This window comes from Lichenostomus cassidix, chromosome 8 (genome assembly GCF_008360975.1).
Source record: "Lichenostomus cassidix isolate B80296 chromosome 8, HeHo_3.0, whole genome shotgun sequence".
Lineage (NCBI taxonomy): Eukaryota > Metazoa > Chordata > Aves > Passeriformes > Meliphagidae > Lichenostomus > Lichenostomus cassidix.
In genome coordinates this window covers 18,176,128-18,196,264 of record NC_139489.1, presented here as the reverse complement: position 1 = coordinate 18,196,264, position 20,137 = coordinate 18,176,128, and the positions used below count along the sequence as shown (strand labels likewise).

The following is a 20,137-nucleotide window of genomic DNA, read 5'->3' as shown; positions in this document are numbered from 1 at the left end:
ATGGCTCAGGAAGAGGCAGGCAGCACTGATCAGTGGCACTATGCATGGTAGGCTTATTCATTAATGATAACATATGAGAAGTCTGATGCATACCAATATCTGAACATGGTTATGTTGGTAACTGAAAACAGCAGTAACAGTTTTGTCTCCATTTATTAATCTTTTTTTTCAAGCATCAGAAGAAAAGACTTGGTGGGTGGCACAACTACCTAATCTATATAAAGAAAAGATTTCTCAATTACTTGGAACAAGGGCCATTTCTTAGATGTGGGCTACTTTCACATCTTGGGCACGAGCACTTTGTAGCATAGCTAAATTTACTACTGCTGATGGTCAACAATTTCCTTATATCCTCATTGTGTGAGCTACTTCTAGACTATCCAACAGAATATTATTATGCGAGAAATCATGTACTGACACTAAATTGACATGTTTTCAAAACTGATGTATAAAATGGCTAGTCAGAAACTAAAATTTCCATTTGCATCTTTTCTAAGCTTTCATAAGCCAAACATAACTCAAATATACAGACTTTTTAAAAATTTACAGTAATTGCTATTGGATTTCTTCTAGAACCTTTGGTGCTTGAAACTATATATGGCTAAACACTCTGACTTTTTGTTTTTGAAAGAAGACCACCTAAGTGATCATTTCTGCAAAATGCAAACCTTGTCATACAGATGCAGCAATTGGGACCAGACCATAGAGAAAAGAATAACTGGAAGAAAATGCTTTTATAATGGCCTTTCTCAGAGAACTATTAGATTTGCAACACAATAAGAATGACTTTCCTGAAAAAAATTATAGAAACAAAATAACAATTACAACAGACTAATCCTTGAAAGACAGCATCCAGAAAAAGTCTGCTCACACATTACAGATTTTGGAAAAAAATACTTTCATTGTTACATGGTTACTTCTAATAAACTAGTTATGCTAGCTTCATTGTTGGTTTAAAAAAAAATCCAACACATCACCAGTAGAATCTTTAGCTTTAAAAATCAAGGAGATTGTCAAAGGTGTACCCACACTATGCCTAAGAGCATCAGTAGCTTAACTTAAGCTTAACTAAATAAGAATTTAGTAAAAAGCTATTGATAATGGCAGTAGAAGTAACATGAATGTGATCGCATAAAAGGGCACTCCTCTCCTGTCCTGAGAAGTCCCTACAGTTGAAGAAATTGCCTAAAATTGAGAAAGTCTCCCTTATGGCTCAGTCTCCCTGCCTTGGATTGGTTGTAGGAAACATGTTTTGTAAATTTGACTGCAGATTAAAAGTCCAAATACCAAAGACTGAGCAAAACCATTTTGAAAACTTTGTCCAACAAACCAAGCCAATGTGTCACTGTCAAGCAATACTTCTGACAAAAATTCAGTGAGGAGATTTTAATGATCCAAGATGGAATCTGAGTATGTGAATTGTAATCCAGAGTAGACACCTGATTAGGGCAGCTCCATCCCAGACAGCCCTCCTGATTCTAAGCAAAGTCTGTCTGCACCTTCGTTAATGCTATAATTCAGACCAGAAGTACACTTTCACATCACCCCTGAAGCACTTGTATTCGTTACTTTCTCAAAATCTATCTCATTCCTCTTTTTTTAGGTACTTTGCAGATCTCATTCTAGTGCATCTAGCCCTGGCAATAATTATTCTGTGCTCAATTCTGCCTGATTCAACAGGTCCTTATTTATGCCCAGTCAGCATCTCTCACTAGCTGCTCATTCTCTTTTATTAAAAGAGAGTTGTCGCACCATATCTAGAAGGAATCTTCTATGTGTAAGTTAAATAAATTCCTGGTCCAATTTTACATTTTGTGCAAGTGCAAATGACTTTTAAAATATTTTAGCATCAGGAAGTTTCTTCCTTCATTCATCTAAAATACCTTGACTTTGGTCACCTAAACACAAAGATTTAGTGAAAGACACTTCGTGAAAGATTTCTCTTGTGTTTCTTTGCAGCAGCTACTAATGAGCTACAGTGAGTGGGTAACATGGAGATGCTGCATGTATCTATTGGGTTAAATTCCTACTAACTGACTTCTTGCTGACTAATTTAAAGTGGCTTTATTTCACTTGATCATGAATTATCATTTTCAATCACTTAAACTCTTAAAATTTGTAAAAATAAAAAGACACTTACTAAATAATAAAAAAAAAATGTTTGCAAGATGTTGTAAGCTTACCAGAACAAAAGTTATTACTGCTTATGGCATCATAATCATCACAAGAACACCTTCTTGGGGCTTCCAGAGAAAGCCTTAATACAAATATATTAATTTTCTGGGAGACATTTGGAAGGCATGTGGCCTTTCTCAGTAGAAACAGCTGATGTTGTTCAGTATTTACAGGTCTCCTCCAGATGTGCCAGAACTGGGACATGCGTCTTGGCACTGGGGACTTGTCAGTCAATCAGAGTCTAGATAGGTTGAAAGGTATTCCCTGACTGTTTCCCAAGCCCTTCCTTTCACTCTGCATAGCAGTGAGAAGTCACCACAGGATGTGTTCTCATGTCACCTGGGTTGCACAGTTTTCACTTTCAAAAGCAGGAGCAGGTGATTTCCTATTCCTTCGTCAGCTAACACTGTAAGGAATAGTCAGGTAACAAATTTAGTTCAGTATTTATAACATTTTTTCATGGTGAATTTGAAATCTACTACATGGGAAGAACCAACACACTTCTATAAATAGTCAGATCCTAGGAGCTGGAGCAATGTCTCCCTTTTGTTTCAAAATAGTAAGCATTCCTGGAATCATATATGAAATACTTAATTAGATGTGCAGTATATTTACTAGATCTATGTTTTCAGCCACTTCTCTACTCACCAGCCTGCAATTGTTTGATTTGGATAGAGTTTAATAATGCGTCCCAACACAATCTCCACAATGCCCACCAATTCATTATCAAAACAAAAGCAGCTGGCTTTTTGTTTGGGATGTCCAAAGTAAGTAGCTCTCGAGCCTAATTTGCAAGACTACTCACTACAGTTAGCAGAATATCAGACAATGGATCTAGAGGCTGAAGACAAAATATGTCTACAGAGGCCTTTTGACCTATCTATTTTTTTATTCGCTCCTAATCCATTTCCTACATCACTGACTCTTCCATCAGACAGAACATCGTCTTCCCGTATAAGCTGTAGCTTGTACCAATTTCCTAGTTGGCAAAATTAATTTGTAAACCATATCCTTCTGGCAAAACTTTCAATCCTGATGCTTGATTTACCAGGCCAAAATTCTCCATCCTACAGACCAAGCCAGAGATGACATAATTTTAACTCAACTACAAAATTCTTTCTTTCTTCAGGTGCTTGACAATCAGATTCTTTAGCCTCCCTTATTCAAGATAAGGCAAAATGAATGAAATGTAAACAATGACATGTGATCTCCTAAGTGAAATAATAACGTGAGAATACACACGAGTTCTAGTATTTTGAAGAGGAGATCTATTTTGGAGGACCATGTGAATGGAATATACAAAGTCTTATCATTGCTTCAGTATCACATAACCCTGGATACTAGGTGCACACAAAGACCTGAACATAGACGAAAATGCAGAAATGAGCTGAAGACAACATGGCAGCAAAGAGCTGCAAACTGGTGAGGGACAGGCATCTAAAAATGCATGTTTACAGGGAAGCATGACTCATTGGGTAACTTTTTGTGCAACAGAAAAAGGGAGTCCCTAGTGTATATGCAAGCCAAGCAGTTTACAAGACCAGTGAAGTGCATGAGCTCTATACGGATACAATGCTGCCCTCAAGACAACATTTTCCTGTAATAAATACACTTCACACTAGTACTGTTCTCTTCCATATACTAGTCATGAAAATGCTTTCAACTTCAACTTTACTAAATTACAAATATCTGGCTTGTTAACTAAGGAAAAGGTCGTGTTTTTGAAGTGATCACTCTTGTCCTTGCATCTGGTTGTCCCCTTGTCTCTTGTGTTACACATGATGTTAAGCCTAAATGTAAGATTCTCGCCTTTTGGAGGAAAACCCAAGTATTATATGTTTGAAGCACAATGAATCCTAATTAGGTATAATCAATAATAATTACAGTTGTGTAATGGAAAATAGGAAGGTGAGGAAAAGGAAATGGCTGAGATCATAATAATTACTTTCTATTAGGACTGGCAGAGAAAACTAGTGCCAGAAGCTGACCACCTGAGAAAATAGACACTTATTTATTTGGGTTTTCCTTGGAGTTGAAATAGGTAAGTTAAAATGTACCAAGTACACACTAAGCATGATTTATAACTCTAACAAACTCTGGAAGCTAAGTGAATGAAGTACGTGTATGTCTGAGAGGTTTGCTGTGGTAACCTCTTTGGAACGCAGCAATTACCACCTACCTGACAAATTGGAAGTGTTACATTCCTCTGTTAGTAATCCACTCCTCCATTTAGCCAGAGGTCAGGGAGGAGAAGGAGGTGACTCTAATGGAGGGAACAGTCAGACCCACAGAATATTCCACCAGAAGGGCAAAGATGCACTAGGTGTTAAACTCACAATACAAAAGCCCCTCCATATGGGACGTGAAAGCCCTGTTATACCCATGAGATACAAAATAATTTACACAAAACTGGAAACTGAGCTCCATGACACTTCTGATCTAATGTTTTAAGTTCCTACTGAGTGTAGGTCTAGGCCATTGCTGGTCTTCAGAGGGATTTTTTTGTTAGGATGGTTCCACAGAGAAGCTGCTGTCCATCAAGGCTATTGTGGATACAGAGTCCCTCACTGCTGTGTTAGACCTGTAGTGACTGGGCATACAGAGAGCCAGGGTAATAAATTACTGTGTAGCATGTCTGGCAAACTAACTTGTAAGTCCTCTTATTCTTTCAGTATTTTTTATAATTTTTGATCAGTGCTAAGAATCTACTGCCCTGCCTTCTTAGGGCCATCAAATCACTATAATCAGGGGGTTTCTGCTCATGAGGACTGACAAATTAATTTCTTGGGTTCCTATAATCTGATGTTCCAACTACTAAATTAATTCCTTACAGAATGCTTTTTTTTTTTCCAATACATTTGAACATAATTATGATATATAACCTTCCTTATGGAGAAGTATTAATTTACTACAGTCCATTATTTTAAAGACTTCCAAGCTTGGTACGATGTTATCCACAGTATGAGAGGCAGGCCATTTATTAACATCTTATCACTCTTTCACAAAAGAATAGCATCCTTATAGCAACTGTAATTATAGAGATACAGTAATATAAATATCCTTAATGTATCTTTTAATTAGGTTTAGTAAATGAAAATATTTGAGAGGGTCAACTCAAGGTCAGCTGTCTAAGGACCACTTTGCAGTGATTCACCATTTTGCAGTGGTTCACAAAGCACTGATTGAGAATTTCCACAGCCACTCAACATAATACGTTATCCAAGGTGCTACAGCCAGTCACAGTGCTGTGTACACTGCTGAAGCACAAATGGGCCTTTGCAGCTCTGCTGTAAAAGGCTTAAACATCCACATCCATGAAGATACTTGAAATAGTTCCCAGCTATCCATTTCTACTTCACTACTTCATTTCAAATGAAGTAATACAACTGAGAATAAAGAGAAGACTGCAAAACAGCATAGGAAAATGGTAAAAAAGAAAATACAAACACATCTCAAGTCAGAAGAAGTACCTGATGAAGAACATACATCTCATAGATAGTGAGTCTACAGGATTTAGCTGTGGAGCTAGATACTTTCAGCTTCAAGTATAAGCTTCATAGAAACAAAAGTTTCATCTTTAAGTAATTTCCTTTTTATATTTCCAATGCTTTCTCTATAAATGTGGAAACAAAACAAAGGAGTGTGTGGCTTCCAGTAATAGTAATAGAAATGGGTGTTTTTAGTGTGGAAGATAAACCTGTGGTCTACCCATCCAAAGATCTAAATTATGGAAAAATATTTTAAAAAATCAGCCTGCATGAAGATAATATGTATACCTAACTTTCATGCATTGGTTCCTCATACGTCATATAATTTTCTGCAGAATATGGCATGGCAAATAACATCTCCAAAGGCATTCGATGACTATTTGAGCTGTTTCATTGTGTAAAACCATATGATGATCCAAAGAAACCTTTGTGACACATTTCAGAACTCAGTTTGTAGACCATGCTTGAAACAGAGCCCAGAAGGCTGTTTTGTACAGTTAGATCAGACATGAACATAGGCTGTGAGTTTTCCTGAAAGCTAAACCTATGACGTGACAGATGTGAGAACAAAGGAAGTGTAAATTGTAGGAGATTAGTATATTTAATCTAAATGCACATACACAAGCAAACCTGCAGGCCTACTGCAAAGCATGGTGAGATTTGGTATGGTGTAAACTGTTGTAAAATCCCTGGCACATATACAGTGGGATTACAGATCAAGCATATACAGGTGAATCCTGAGGGTAGTGCAGAGAGAAGTAGCTCCTGAGGAGTGCAGTGCTCAGACAAAACATCAGTGTTACTGCTGCACTGTGGGAGTGATCCAAGGAGGCAGAATTAACACTGTATGGATGGGAAACTAATTCCTGACCTCCTGTGTTTAAATATCTGTGTTCTGCTGAACTTGTCACTCTCCAAAAATATTACCCATTACTAGTCACTCCTCATCCATATGTTAATAACAGGAGGGTTTTCCTTCTTTAAATAGTACCCCCAGCAATGGAAGCTGCAATATTTAGAGATCACATCAAACAGTGCCAGCAAAATCAATGGTTCTTAGCTTAGAAGATAGATACCTATTCAGCCAAGTAGGATTTTGGTTAGTAGCATTCTTGTTTTCAGCAGAAAATGGTTATTGATTAACTGAGAAGAGCAGTAAAAATGACCGAGCAGGAAACAAAGCTCAAAATTTTCCAAAAAGAAGTGTGTCCACCAGCTAGTACTACCTGTCATTCACTTTCCACATGTTCTGAAACTAACCAAAAGTTCTCAGAATACAGCAGTCACAACTTTCCAAGAAAGAAAGGGTACAGAGGAACCTACATACTATGCCTATGTCCCTTCATTTAATTCAGAGCAATCCTTAAACTTTTTAGCATTGGAAACAAACAAGTGTGGGTGGTGTGTACTGATCAGTGCCACAACTATTTAGCATTTTAAAGCATCCTCATGCCAGTTTCACAACAAAAAATTTAACATGACACGATATTTAACAAAGCTTTAATAGTAAGAAATGCTAAAGATGTCATATCCTTGACTTCTACTACTTCCCCCATATTTGAAAATATATACATCAAACATACATACATGTTGAAAGAGCATATTTATTAGCAGTACATTGAGTATATAATTATAGCAAATTAAATAGAGTACGCTGAGAATTAAATTTATGAGACAAAAGACACTATTACAGTAATTATTCTGAGTTACTTTTGTATATGACATCAAAAGACTTTAAAATGTTACATTCAAGCACGTAAAACCTTTGAGTCGGATGTAGTACTTACATTTCCAGTGATTTTGATGACTTCTGGGTGAAATTCACAGTAGCATTTTAGCTATGCTGAAGAAGGGTGAAGGATGGAGAAACTGAGTCCACTTTAAAACACCAGAGTGAACTGGCTGAAGAGCTGGAAACGGGGCTGCCAAAATAATGCACAATTTTGACTTCAGCCGAGTTCAAAATGTTTTTTCAGCCTCTACAGTAGTTCACCTCCCCATGAGATTTCAATATTTAAAAAGTATCTTGTTTTCAAATGTGAAAACCAGATGATAATTGAAATAAGTTTGGAAATTCACCTGTGGTTACAATTAGTTCCTCAAGCTGCTTTTCCCTCCAGTGATCCAGAACTCTTAGTCAGAGTACTGTTGCATTCTGGTGTAACAGCAGCAGAGTCCTGTGACTGTTCTGTCTGCTCCACTGAAACACAGGGTCACACAGACTGTTCAGTAGGCCCAGGCTAAGGTAAACTGGAGCTTCCCCCTCTCCATCATTTTTGCTGTACTACAGTATGCAGCCACACCAGACATCAGAACTTCCTCTCTTTCCTCCTCCCTCACTTTGAAGCACCCCACAGGTGAGGAAATAGCCTCCTTGTCCCCCTTTGGTGCTCACACAGAAGTCCTTCTTGCTTTCTGCCATAACACATCCTTAACCATCACCACATCTCTGACCTTCCTGAAGGATTCACTGACCACCAAACACCAGGTTGCTCTTCAGACAGTCAAACTTTAAGTTAAAATTCAAACACTGGGGTTCTGCCCTCCAAGAGATTCTTTCTGAAAGAGCAACACTGAAGCTCTCCCTCTAAACAAATATTTAGGTGAATTATAATTTGAATGGCAGTAGACATAGAAACATCCCCTCCCCACAATTAAATGGAGCCTTTTATGTTGAATGAAATCAGGGAAAAGGATAGGAAGCAAGATGACATTTAACAGCAACATTCAGTTTAGAGTAATTACTTCATAACTTCCTACCTAATAAAAAGTCTCTCCTGAAATTTGGAAGAAATGCTTAATTACCTACCTGAAAGCTTCTTAGCTGCTAAACTAATAAACGTTCACTTTTTAAAAAGTATAACTTTTAGACTTCTCTGCTCAATCTTCCAGCACAGACAAAACAAGACTTTCTAATAACACAAGGACAAATTCCCAAACCATAATGTTTTAAAAGAATTTTTGTAATGTCAGCTTTGGAAACATGATGGAAATAACCAGAACACCTGTCTACTATTACCACTCCCCTTATTCTCAACCAGGTTTTATTTGCTTTTGATATTCTTGAAGAGAAATATTTTCACCAATTTGATAAATCCAAAGTACACGGTTCTATCAGCTTTTCAGGACTACAGCAGAATTTAGAGTATGTTCTGTTGGACTCCAGTAAAGGTACTGACAAGGAAGGCAAAAACCCCCTATGCATGACAACTTTAAAGAAACTATTGTGAAAATGAACCTCATTACAGTGTAGACTCTCTATCCTGGAACAAACAATAATATATTGCATTAATTAATCTGATTTATGTTTTTAACTGCTGTTTGTAAAGTTGTATAAACCGTCTAAAGACAAAATTATGCAAAAACAAACCTGCAATTATTCAAGGGATGAAAACTAAATTACTCCATATTTACTCTGATACAAGTCATACCAGCATGTGGTGCTTAAATTTAACTAAATGGTGCCTGGAGGCCTTGGAAAGGTTCTTCAGTAACCTAACTTTACCAAACACATGAATATGGCCCTCCAGAGGCCTGCAGAGAGACCTCAAGCAGTACTAGCCAGACAGCCATTACAAGAAAACAAAACCACCTCTTGAAGAGCTGTCCCAGTAGGTCTGATTATAGGCTTTGCAAATTACAAAATTACCTTGAAAATGTGGGTGTTTCCACCCAGCTTCAGCAAGTGGAATAACTGCTAGAAAATTCAGCCCGTTAAAACCACACAAATTTGACAGCTAGAGCTTAAAGCTATATAACAGATCCACCTGGATTTTTCAGCTACAGACTCAGTACTTTTTGTTATTGTATTTGATTTTACATAAAACTGTTCTAAGTCACATAAAATGATCTAGTATTTCATACCACTCTATTTATTCTTTATATTTACCATGTCTTAATGCCTGACTCTATTGAGATTCCTTCCTACTGCTGGTATTCTTATCCAGACTTCTCTATTACTGGACTTCATTCCTAGATGACAGCCTTACCATTACCTTTGTCTAACAATATCACAACATAAATCTCAGGCCTACAAATCTTTCATAGTCCATGAGAACAAAGGCATTCAAAGCAAACTCTGCCAACTACATCTAAGCACTACACAGCTTTCCTAAGCCAAAAAATTATTAATTTCAAATTAGAGTTTCATAATTTTTTGTCTCACTGTTTCCAGTTGATTGTCCTAGAAAACTGCTGTGTGCACATTGAATACCACTAAAAAAAAATATCCATGTAACAACATACTAAAGTTAAAATACCCACAGTTCTAGTGAGAGATTGCTCATGCAGAATTATTTCCAGTTTTCACATTTAACTTTTTTGTACATAAGTCATCAAAGATGCATTCCTTTCCTACTTCCCCTACATGGGAATCTATTGCTGAAACATTTTCTAAATATTTAAAAACTTATTATGATTATGGTGTGTGGGAATGGAAACTTGCACCGTTAAAAGCCAGCAAAGTGAGTGTGGCTGTGCAGACATACAGAGCCCTGAAGGGTGCACTGGGAAGCTGAATGACATGGCCCAGCTTGAGCAGGAGGCAGCAGGGCCACAGGGGCCAACTGGCGCCACCCTCTGCTGTCAAGCTGGAAATGTTAGTTTTTATCTATAATAAAGAGCTGCACTATTCTTACCCGATCTATCATCCCCAGCTTTCTAATGAGGTGTTCATCTCCAGCCAGCCCACTGTGCTAGTTCCTGGATTACCATATATTCAGGTAAAATCCCTCCTAACATGTCATCCCTGATGCTTAAATCAATCACTCACATTCACAAAATGTATACACTAACTTACTTCAAAATCCTACCCTAAGCTCTCTTTAGGTATAATACTATAACACATTTTGACAATACTTAAGCTACTATTGCCCTGCAAGGACTGCTCTTGCTAAGACAATATCACATCATTATTTGGCTACTCCTCGGGGTGTTAACACAAGCAGCTGAGAGTCTTACTCCTGCATTTGGAACCCATTTCTCATTGCATACTATTAAAACAGGTACTCCTCTCCAGGTCTAGGCTGTATCTAGAATCCTTATAGACAACGGCCATAAGAACAATTATAGAGAAATTTTAAAAACAGCCCCTAAATATGTCCCACAAAAGGACAGATTGTTCATTTTGTGGAAACCTTTCCCTTGAGATGTCACTTGCAAGAAATAGATCTTTCAGCTTTCCCAAATTTTTATATGTGGTTGTGACTCTAGAAATCACCTTAAAAAAAGACTTCCCCTATTATAATTTAATCCCACTCTAGAGCACCATTCTTTACAATAACTGTATTTATGTCTGTAAGTCATGTGACTCTAAATACCTTTCTTCCTTTAGAACTGATTAGAAGACATCTTACGTTTCTCATCACCACACAAAATTATCCTCCAGTTTATTTGCCAGTCTGAACTCAGAAATACAGAATTCCACAAGAAACTTACCTCCATTAGTACATAGAATCCACATCATCCAATTTAAGACGCTTGCCAGGCTGCAGTATAATTCTCTTCTTTCACGGCCAGCTCTTATTCTCATTGCAAAAAGGCACTATACGAAGAATAGTGTCTCTGTCTGAAATTTTACAGAGATTTACTGCTGTGGCACACATATGGACGAAGGGAAGGGAAGTGCTCATGTATCTCACAAATTGCATAAGCTTATGTGAATTGAGGTGAACAAGTTTAGTATTTGCCAAATATAGTCAGTGGTACTGAACTCCTTTTGTGTATAGAACTCTGAGATTATTACACAGGGTGAATAGTGAAAGGTTGTGGATAGAACAGACACATCAAGAGATCAAGATTTCTTAATGAAACAGCTTCAAGGAGGTATCACACAGTGAGACAAACATGTCACAGGCCAACAGGGCTGCACGAGTGCTTACAGAAACACAAGAGCCTGCAACAGCACACACGGCTCAGACCTGACCAGCCGCAGTCTTCTTCCTACATTATTCTCTGGTTCACTTTCATACCACCACAAGTTAATTGTGCTTCAGAGTCTGACCCTGTAAAAAACAGTGATTGATAAAAATAAGTAACAGTCAAATCGCGCCTCGCTCAGCTGCTCGTGCTCTGAAATCAACATTCTGCATTAAAAACAGCCATTGGTCCACTTGGTCACCTGCGCTTTGATGCAAAATCCAGAGCTAGGAAGTCTGTGTTTTAATTTAGTCAGCAACCGCTGAGAAATACCAAATGCACAGGCGAATCTTGCAGAATGCGATTAGGGCTGAGCTCTGCCTTGTATCGCTCCATTAAAACGACAGGAGTGCAAGCTCCCAAGTTTGCACAAAAAAACCCGAATGCTCATAAGGAAGTACGTTTTCCTTCTTACTGTTTCCAGGCACATTTAAAAGGAAGAAAGGCTCTCATTCAGGGCAGGTTTCCTGTTTTCCCGAGGCGCTGAGCTGCCCGCGCCCGGCGGTGCGCGCAGAGCCTCCTGAGGGGCGGGCGGGCGCACTGGCGCCCCCTTGCGGCGCTGTCCCCGGCCGGGCGCTCGGCCCGTGTGGCGCCGCTCCCGCCCGCTGCTCCCGCCCGGCCCTGGCCTCAGCCGCCTGCCGGGGGAAGCTTTCTCTCACGGGGCGAGAGGAGCGTGTTCCCAGCGCTCCTGCCTCACCGCACACAGCAACGCGGGCGGAGCTCGAGTGGCCTGACTGCAGCTGCTTCCCCTATGGCAATCACCAGCAGAGCTTTCAAGAGAAACCTGCCCTCTACTCGATTGAGCAGCCTGAGATGCCATGAGGGCTGAGGGGCAGCTCTGACCTTACCACCTACCCCCAGCACCTCAGAGACTGGTCACCTCTACGCTGCCTTAACCACTTCCCAGTGAAACATTTATTTATATCTATACAATAGAATAATAAACCATTTCTTAAAGAAATTGCTTCAACAGAGGATTAGGAAGGAAATCCTGTTTTTATAAAGCAGACACTGAAACAGGGACATTTGAAAACACATTCAGTACAGCAGGCACCTGTGCTGGGGGACCTGCATTTACACAGCAGAGCTGAAACGTGAAAATGCCTTCTCCACAGTGATAGGAATTTCCCACCGAAGGTTAATCACTGTATCATTTGGACAGCTGTAAATCAGTTAATCAGGACTGTTGTTCTGGTGAATTTGCAATACTATGACTTATATAAACATTTATAGCAGAAGAGACAGGCAGAGCTCTGCTAACCCAAACCCACGCAAACACAGCTAGGACAACTGACATTGACACCAACATAAGAATCTGTGTGTAGGTCTCCAGTTTATGCTTTTTTTCTAATAAGCTGTTGTTAAAAAGTGCTAACATTATAAAAACCATTTGACCTGAAGAGTTCTCCCCTCTATGCAAAATTGCTACAAGTGAACAAGGAAGAAGTTTGACTTCTTTTTAAAAAAAAAACAACCACATGAAAAGGTGAAGTCTGAATTAAAGAATTTTATTTTGTGCATTTCAGAAATGAATAGTGACATTTTCTAAAATCAGTTGTTGCTGTGATAGACAGACATGTAAAGCTCATGTTTCCATTTTACATTACAACATGCAGTGTGAGAATGATACATTAGTTTACTTGAATTCTCAAGTTAATCATTTTTGAATATATCAAGAGCTATTAACTGTGTGAACATTGGTAACAGTTAAAATTATTTCAATTGGGAGGCAAAATAATTCTTAATACAATATAGATCAAGAAGCACCAACTGGAACACAATGGATGCACAGTTCTTACTGAGTTATTTAGTTTATTTTGATTTTGCCAATTAAAAGTTTGCATTACTAAAAGATTTTGAGTGTAAAATATAAATGATAATGATACAGCTCAGAATCAGTCAACAGAAGTCAGCTATTTTTAGGGGATAATGACTTGATCTATATGGATATCAGCTCCTGTTATGTTAGATTTAACACTGTTTTCTTCCCTCCTCATTTTTAAACTGTCTGGCTTGACAAAGTGTTGAGTAGCCTTTTAAGAGAAAAAAAAAAAAAAAAAAAAAAGAAAATCCCCCAAACCAATAAACTCCCACCCCCCAAAAAAGTTAATCTTAAATCTTACTTTTGTTGCTACTTAACAGCAAAGTCAACCAATACATATTTCTCCCTATTTAAAGTATTTGTCACTACAACTATGCTCAACTAATCAGTGCAGAAGCAACATTATAAATGGGCATGTTTAGAAGTTCTGTAACATTTTATGTATTTGTGTACACAGTGGTGATTTATCTTTAAAATTTTACTATTGAATTAGAAAAAACCCCTAGCAGTGACAAATATGCAGTCTCTATCAGCAGTGCAGTTTGCAAAACTGGAAATCAATCAGTACATAACATAGGAAGGTTTTGGTGAAAAATTTCTCATGTTTTTTTTCCCAACACTTAAAGAGTGTTATTGCCAATGTATATAATTTTGACACCTGGTGGAAATCCTCTTCAACAGTCATAGCTCGTAAGATGCACTTCCAATTTTAAAGTGTTTTCATGATGTAAGAACAATTTTTTCTGCCATTTTGTTCCTGCTTTCTAAGCCACAGGAGTAATAAAACATACCACGAAATAATAAACAAGTATCCAGGAAAACATTAAAAAGCTAGTGATACAGTAGGACATAAACCTCAATATAACTACCAAGAATTTTGGAAAGTTCAGTACAGTATGAAAAATACTTTTTATGCCTCTTGCACATTAAAAAAATAATCTGTAGCTGACATTTCAGTAACATTTTTTGATCAAATGACATTTTTCATGCATTGCGTTGAGAACATAAAAATTTCCCAACCCACGTACTGCAGTAGCTCAAAACTTCAGGTATAATATAGACATTACCTGTTCCTAACTTGTAAGGACTGAACACTTCAGCAAGGGAGTTAAAATCCTTATTAACCTTTCAAATAAATAGTGTATGTGTATATCCACTTCTTACAATTCATCTCTCTCGAGCCTCTTAACTTGCCCTTAACATGTATCTAACCTGTAATACATCTTCCTGAACAAGACAGCATGTGTGCACTGTACTTTAGACAGGATACAGAAACTTTAAAATACAGACACAATAAAACCTTGATCTACGTGTTTCAGTGCATTATAATTACATCCTGTATTTATTTTTTCAGCATATGTTGTCTAACATTAAGAAATAGTGCTTTTGCTTTTCTGCCTTGTGATGTGGAAAGTGTCATCAGCCCCACTCTCTGCCTGTTTATTGCACTAAGATGGAAAAATTATATGAAGAGCTGAGAATTACAAACTGTACTCCTCTCAGTTTGTGAACCCTGAACTGAAATAAGGACATGCAGGTATCCAAATATGAAAAAACACACGTTTTGCATCATGTTCACTGGATTTGTTCCCAAAGGACACCATTTAGAGGTAGCATGCTGCTTGTTATTGGTGTAATTTCAAAAGCTCCAGAAGCCTCACATTCTCCTGTCTGACAGCAGGTTAGTATCTCTTTCCATTGCATTATGTGTTTCCACCTGATTCAGAGCTAGGATTTTCCCAAGAATGAAGGGCTGAGGTGACCATATCTCTTCAACAAATTAATTTAATTCAGCAGTCAAGCATATTGGCCTTCCCTAACATACAGGCTGTCCCTTGTATGCACATTTCTGATGAACTACCCATGGTGAAAACCATATATAAATGAAAAAATAGGTTTGCTATATGGCTCATGGTATTGAAATACCTCTAAAGATAGTTTAACATAGGATGTTACCTGATTATTGCTTAAATTAACTCTCAAAGTAAAATTTTCAAAATTTTATATATAACTTCAAAAGTTGATTTATTACAGTATTCATACACTTTATTTCTGTGTTTGCTTAGTGGAGTGTTCAACTGAACACATACAAAAACATCCCCATTATACAGTTCAATGGAGAGATAACATATTATGCCTTCATTAATGCACAGTGCTAGAGCACAAAGCATACCAAACTCAGAAAGCTAGAGGTTAAGTCTACTCCCCCTTAAGCATGCATTTGCAAAAACATTCATTTACTCTTTAAGAGACAAAGAAAAAAAAACATAAGAGCTGTGCTACTTATTTTTAGCTCAGGAAGGAGCTAATTTACTTTGTTACATTAAGATTTTGTTTTGAAAAGGCTAAAAAAACCAAAGCTACTTAAAATTAAGTTTGTGCATATTCTTACTAAAAGTTTCTGCATCAAGTGTGCACTGCAGTTTTATTTTATTGTCATGGCCTGATTTTCAAAAAAACCTAAGCCCCACACAGTTATAGGGCACAGGAGCTGCTGGCATTCAGCATCTTTGAAAGTCAAGACACAGCTTGAGTGATTGTGCAGAACAGTTAATTTCCCTTGCAGTGTAAGCCAAGTGTTCATTTATGCCCAATATTAAGACCACAGAAGTTTCATCAAATCAATCAAAATAAACTTTTACAAGTCATAAAGGATTTCAAGGATTACACTGATTGACCAGGCCTGAGTTTCACAGCTAAAAGGACAATACTGCCCATTCTCATTGGTTAGTTCTGGAAGCCCTTTCCAAGATGATCTGATGAAAGAAAACACAAGTGAGCATTATAGTTAGATTATAGACTGAAATAAAAAGAACATTTCATTTTAAAACCGCTTAGAAGATTAACTCAATAGGAAACTGAAAAGCATGACTAAAAGTCTGCTGTCCTACAGGCACAGTATATCCTTTAATAATTGAGATCTAATTAATATTTTTTTCACATGCAGCTGGGAATTGCAGTGTAAGTGTCTCTTCAAAGCAGACTCTCTGCTACTAATAACTGAACTTACACTACTGCTGTGCTGCTCCTGCTTCTCATTCTGGTAGGTTTACATTTGGAAGATGAGGTAACAATAGTTATTCAAAGTACATTGTAAATTGATTATGGTGTTAAAAAGTGACAACGGCTGGAAGACAGCATGACTACATAAGCCTTCTTTTCATCCTTCAGAAAGAAACAGCTTCCACAAACTAGCACACTTAAATATAAGTAGAGCTTGTTGCTACATTAATTATTCTGTACAGGAAAAAAGTACACTAACTTAATAAGACAGAAAAAGCAAAGACTGTTACCAAACTGCAAGTTATTTCTGATATTACCAAAGAAGGAAAAGACACTATGTAGGGCAAAATGTTGCTTAACAAATTCTTTTTTCGTCCTTGTGTGGTCAGATAAACTCTTTGTCATGAGTCCTACTGAATTACTTTCTTGGATACAAATAGATACATTTGCTGCAGAAAGAGACTTCAAGGGCAAGGTGTTTTGTTTATTTTATTTAATCTAAAATCCTTAATTAAAAATAAAATAGCAAAAGAAGAAAAACAGTGTGTGGGTTTCGTAGTTTGGTTTGAGGGAAAACTCAAAATGCAAGTTTCCTCTGTCTCCTTAGAAAATCAAGGTTATTAGTATGACAGCTTCAGAATCTTAATTTCCTCACTTAGAACACAGTAAATCCTAACAATATTTTGCATCATTTTATCTGCTGCAACTTTAATCTGTCACTATTAGCCCTTTAACTATTATGTTTTAAAGTTGGTTTTCAAATACTTTGTTTTTTTTAAAAAAAAACCTCGCCAATATTTTTTTCTGAAATTGGTTTCTCGCAAGAAATTAGATCCTGATTTTTACATAAGATTTATTTCACCCAGTCTTCATGTGGATAAGAATTAGAAATTCTGCAGTCTGTAAAAGACACTAGATCTCACCTGTATTTGAAACCTAACTTGAGATCTGAAATTGCACATACAGCAGTGAACTTCGTATCTAGAAAAGAGATCCTGTTCATACAAAAGATCTGTACTCTTACATGCAATTAGATGATAGATACCACTTGCTTGAACGATTATTTTGAATCTGTGTTCATTGTCATCTTACCTTTCAAGATGAACATAGTGGCGAGAAAGAACATTCTTAATCATAACTACAGTTTTTGCGTATATCTCTGGACCAATCAACCTAGAGAAGTACAATTTGGCACGAAGAAAATATCCAATAGGCCACAGCCATTCCTAAACAAAAAATGAAGAGAGATGATTATCAAAGCAGTTGGTTTGAAAATATGACAACACTTTTTCTAAGATTGAAGGAAGCAGCTCTTACAGGTCCTTGGTGATAATTAAAACCTCTGGCTACATTGTAGTTGTCATTGTCAAGAGCATTATCATATACGCCACAGTACACCATATCACTGCAAGAAAGGAAAAATGTATTATGCAAACAAAGTCCTAATTAAAAATGATACATAGAAAAGTCAAACAGAAATTAACAAGAAAAATTAACGATTTGCATTTCTTGATGGTTAAGTTAGAGAGGTCTCCACCAAGTTCTGTACTTGACATGACAGTGGAATTCCAAATAAAGTTTAAATTTGTAGGAAAATAGTCAATGTCTTGAAAGGACTTAAAGTCATAATTTTACACTTTTACTCAAACTGTAGTGCTGTACACTGTATCAAATGTAAATATGTCCCACGATCCAAATTCAACATCTGGTATGATACCGAATTTGACTTGCTTACTGTGAGGCATCCAAAACCACCCAGCCATTGCTTGGATAAAGGAATCAATTGTGTGGACTTTTAGAACAGCAGAACAATTGTTCTGGAAGTACTTCCTGTAGCCTTATTTCATAGGTATATATGAAGATTTCACATCATCCCCACTACCCCTGCCCCACATCAAATAATTCCTATTGTCGTGTTTATCATGTTTAGGAATTAACACTTGATCTCATTTCACTGTACTTACTCTGGGTCTAAGGTTTTCATGCCTAATGGACCAAGAAGCTTTTCCTCTGCTATCTGCAGAGCTTTCCAAGCTCTCTCAGGCGTGAACAACTCAGGGGCCTAATAAAATAATAAAGATTTAATGAATAGTCTCTGGGCATATACACACAACACTGTATACAAATGCACAAGACAACAAAAAAACGTGTGTTTTGTATTACTGAATCAATTTCCAGAACCTACAAGTAGGAGTAAGCAAGAAAGCAGAAAGTATCCAGTGCTTTTTTCAATTTTGATTTTATTTTAAATACCCTTGCCAAGTATTATTCCTGAAGCTCTTCACAAATCCAATAAAGACAAAGAATCCATCCTTTTTGGCCAATTTGATGGGCAAAGCACCCTCCTGGACCTAGCCACAGAAGACATTCCTAATACAGAGAACACTGCAAATTGGCAAGTCCTACCATGACATTTTTAGGAGATAGTCCAAAATGGACCAATACTAAAAGCACGGAAAAAAAGCTGCTTTCTAGAAGTTATTCCAAGCAATGTATGTTCCTGATATAATATCATGCAGATGAACCTTAAAATTTTCTTTATAACTGAACTAAGCTTGCATGTAAGTGCAAAGCTCTCCTCCCACTCCCCCACACTTACCACAACCATTGCTATTGGAAAATTTGGCCTGAGTTGGTAATCACACCATGGACTTGAAGCTCCATAGCTGTCCTTATAAATTCCACGTTTGTGTACAAGATCTGGATGTTTTTCATTAGGATCAGCTGGATTCTCAGAGACGAAGAACAGCCTTTCAAAGTGTCCTTGAATTTTCCTGTCCCACTCATCATATGTGATAATCTCCTCCTTTCCTGCAAGATGTTACATACAGTTTAATTTTCTGAAATCAGCCACAGTCGCAACAACAGAAGTATGCTTGTTGAATTCCTGACACTTAGTGTAACAAGAGTAGACCTAGCATCACCTCACTCCAGTTTGTGATTCCCCACGTTTAAGCCAATTGTACAGCTCACAGGAACAGCTCACTGAAATTTGTAGCCAGACTAGCACAACGCTAATATTCACAGGGCTGGGTCAGCTTAAAGTAACTGCAATTAGAAAAGTATTCCCTCTAAAACATACGGAACTTCCAATGATACTTATGTAAATATTCTCAAGAAGGGTTTTTCTGTGTTATGAATATTGGGGGGGTGAGGGGGGAGGAACATAAAGAAAAATAAATTCAACTGTCCTGCATCATTTTACTTTGTATTCTTGTAATAAATGATATAATCACCATAATGCACAGTAACCTTATCAATTATACATATAAATTATGTCAGGCTCTGACATTCCTTTGTAAACCACAGAGTAAACTATTTGAAATATTGAGAACACAGTATAAACTTCTAATAAATTTTTATAGTAGCAAAAGGATTTTAATCATACAAGGTAGGTTCCCAAATTGTTCCCCTTTTACCCCTAATCCTTCTTCTGAAGTTATATGGTCATTATTTCACAGTTTTAGTTATTTTTATGCCCCAGTAATACAACTATGAGATGTGCCTGTTTTTACCATGTCTTTTTACAGTGACTCCACGGAATGGAAATATGTTTTTCCCTGATAAATCCATCAACCAGCGAACAGCCGACTTGCACAGGCCAACCATTTCCACAGCAGAGCCATCTCTAAAATAATGTCAAAAAACCTCATTAATTACTTTAAGAAGGCTATTAAAGTTCTGTGAGTAATTGAAAAAATTTAGATTCATAAGTATCTTATTTAGACATTTT

At 37.3% G+C, this 20,137-nt stretch overlaps 1 protein-coding gene across 4 annotated transcripts in view; it reads right to left on the bottom strand.

Moving 5' to 3' along the window:
* Positions 1-13,066: 13,066 nt before the first annotated feature.
* Positions 13,067-20,137, bottom strand: part of AGL (amylo-alpha-1,6-glucosidase and 4-alpha-glucanotransferase) — a 38,419-nt gene continuing 31,348 nt past the window's right edge. For all 4 annotated transcript variants that reach the window (XM_085068159.1, XM_085068160.1, XM_085068157.1 and 1 more), the window contains exons 29-34: positions 19,920-20,032; positions 19,004-19,215; positions 18,369-18,466; positions 17,722-17,809; positions 17,497-17,630; positions 13,067-16,157 (exon numbers count right to left, since the gene is read on the bottom strand). In XM_085068159.1, coding sequence (XP_084924285.1) covers positions 16,040-16,157; positions 17,497-17,630; positions 17,722-17,809; positions 18,369-18,466; positions 19,004-19,215; positions 19,920-20,032 — 763 coding nt within the window. In that variant the 3' untranslated portion in view covers positions 13,067-16,039. The remainder of the gene's footprint in view (positions 16,158-17,496; positions 17,631-17,721; positions 17,810-18,368; positions 18,467-19,003; positions 19,216-19,919; positions 20,033-20,137) is intronic.